At 53.0% G+C, this 1,758-nt stretch overlaps 1 protein-coding gene across 1 annotated transcript; it reads left to right on the forward strand.

Annotated features, from left to right (window-relative positions):
- Positions 1 to 363: 363 nt before the first annotated feature.
- On the forward strand, positions 364 to 1,369 carry Imp3 (IMP U3 small nucleolar ribonucleoprotein 3). The gene has a single exon (XM_027415009.2). It carries the CDS (start codon positions 416 to 418, stop codon positions 968 to 970), a length of 555 nt encoding a protein of 184 aa, XP_027270810.1. The 5' UTR covers positions 364 to 415; the 3' UTR covers positions 971 to 1,369.
- Positions 1,370 to 1,758: the final 389 nt, after the last annotated feature.

The raw sequence follows: 1,758 nt of genomic DNA on the forward strand, positions 1-1,758 counted from the left end.
GTGGGACTATTCGCCAGCTCTAGAAACCACTGGAGCGAAGAAATTCGCACGGTTCTAACTACATCTTTTAGCCGTTACTCCTCTCTCCCGAAACTGACGTCTCCAGCTCTTGAGGGGAACTCTCTTCAGGGTCACCAAAGACAAGAAATCTAACAAAATTTCTGAAGCACTAGGCTATACGACTTCCCCCCAGGCGGTTAAGACGCTCACGCTGTCTTCGCAGGACACGCCCTTCCGACCTCCCGCTGGCCTCTCCAAACAGGAAGCTCTTAAGTCTGACCAATGAAATACGGGGGCGTGGTCGTAGCTTTCTTTCTATTGGCCCAGGGGTCTGGGCGGCGGGGTCTTCCGGCGCGGAGGCGGAAGTTGTGCTGCTTTCTCAGCGTGCTCTCCGCTTTCTCTGGCAGTCTCCATCATGGTGCGGAAGCTTAAGTTCCACGAGCAGAAGCTGCTGAAGCAGGTGGACTTCCTAAACTGGGAGGTCACCGACCACAACCTTCACGAGCTGCGCGTGCTGCGGCGGTACGGGCTCCAGCGGCGGGAGGAGTACACGCGCTATAACCAGCTGAGCCGAGCGGTGCGGGAACTGGCGCGGCGCCTGCGCGACCTGCCGGAACGCGACCCCTTCCGTGTGCGCGCCTCGGCGGCGCTGTTGGACAAGCTGTACGCGCTCGGCCTGGTACCCACGCGCGGCTCACTAGAGCTCTGCGACTCGGTCTCAGCCTCCTCCTTCTGCCGCCGCCGCCTGCCTACTTTGCTCCTCAAGCTACGCATGGCTCAGCACCTTCAGGCTGCCGTGGCCTTTGTGGAGCAGGGTCACGTCCGCGTGGGCCCAGACGTGGTCACCGATCCCGCCTTTCTCGTCACTCGCAGCATGGAGGACTTTGTCACTTGGGTGGACTCGTCCAAGATCAAGCGGCACGTGCTGGAGTACAACGAGGAGCGCGATGACTTTGATCTGGATGCCTAGCGAGCCTTCTCCCCGAGGCTTCACAACTACAGGTCACTGAGCCCGGCATGGGGAGAATAGCCCCTGAGTTCTGGGACTTTTTATTAGAATTTGGACTGATAATTAAATGACTGTCTTTTTTTTTTTTTTTTTTGCGAGTCAGTGGGAAGCAGTTTTGTACTGCACTGGCGATTGTTAGGTCGTCACTTTGTGGTGTAGAAGCAAGGACGTTACCCCCTTTCTCCTTGGCTTTATCATCTTGAGCTAGGATTGACTGCTACAGATTTGGGTTCAGGTGTTTTTGTTGTTTTGTTTTTATATATGAAACGGGGCTACGGGAATGTTAAGTGTTCACTCCCTCCTTTAAAGAAACCTTTTCCTTATGCCAATAAATGTCCCGACCACCTTGTTAAGTGCAAATTTTTGTCTGATGATACCCTTGCCGAGGTTTCTAACCCTAAGAAAGAATCGGAATAGGATTGTAGGCGTGAGGTCTGCCGCAGGAGCCTCACGTGGAGGCTGCAGGATGTTGTATAAGCTGGGCAGATTTATCACTTTACCAGTCCTTTTCTCGGAATGAATGTTTTGGCAGAGCTTTTATCCACAAGACTTCCTGTTGATACTCCAGCCCCAGGAAATACCAAATTAAAGGCCCGGAGTCTTTGCTTGCCTAAGGAAATGATCACTCTGTAGCTTGGCCAGCTCGTGGTTAGAAGTGACCCAGGAGGTTCCTGAAAACAGCTGTTCTTAGGAGTGGAAAAATGTGTGTTTAGTCTTATGTGCAAGGTCATGGGTTCATTGTTAAGAAC

This window comes from Cricetulus griseus, chromosome 4 (genome assembly GCF_003668045.3).
Source record: "Cricetulus griseus strain 17A/GY chromosome 4, alternate assembly CriGri-PICRH-1.0, whole genome shotgun sequence".
NCBI lineage: Eukaryota > Metazoa > Chordata > Mammalia > Rodentia > Cricetidae > Cricetulus > Cricetulus griseus.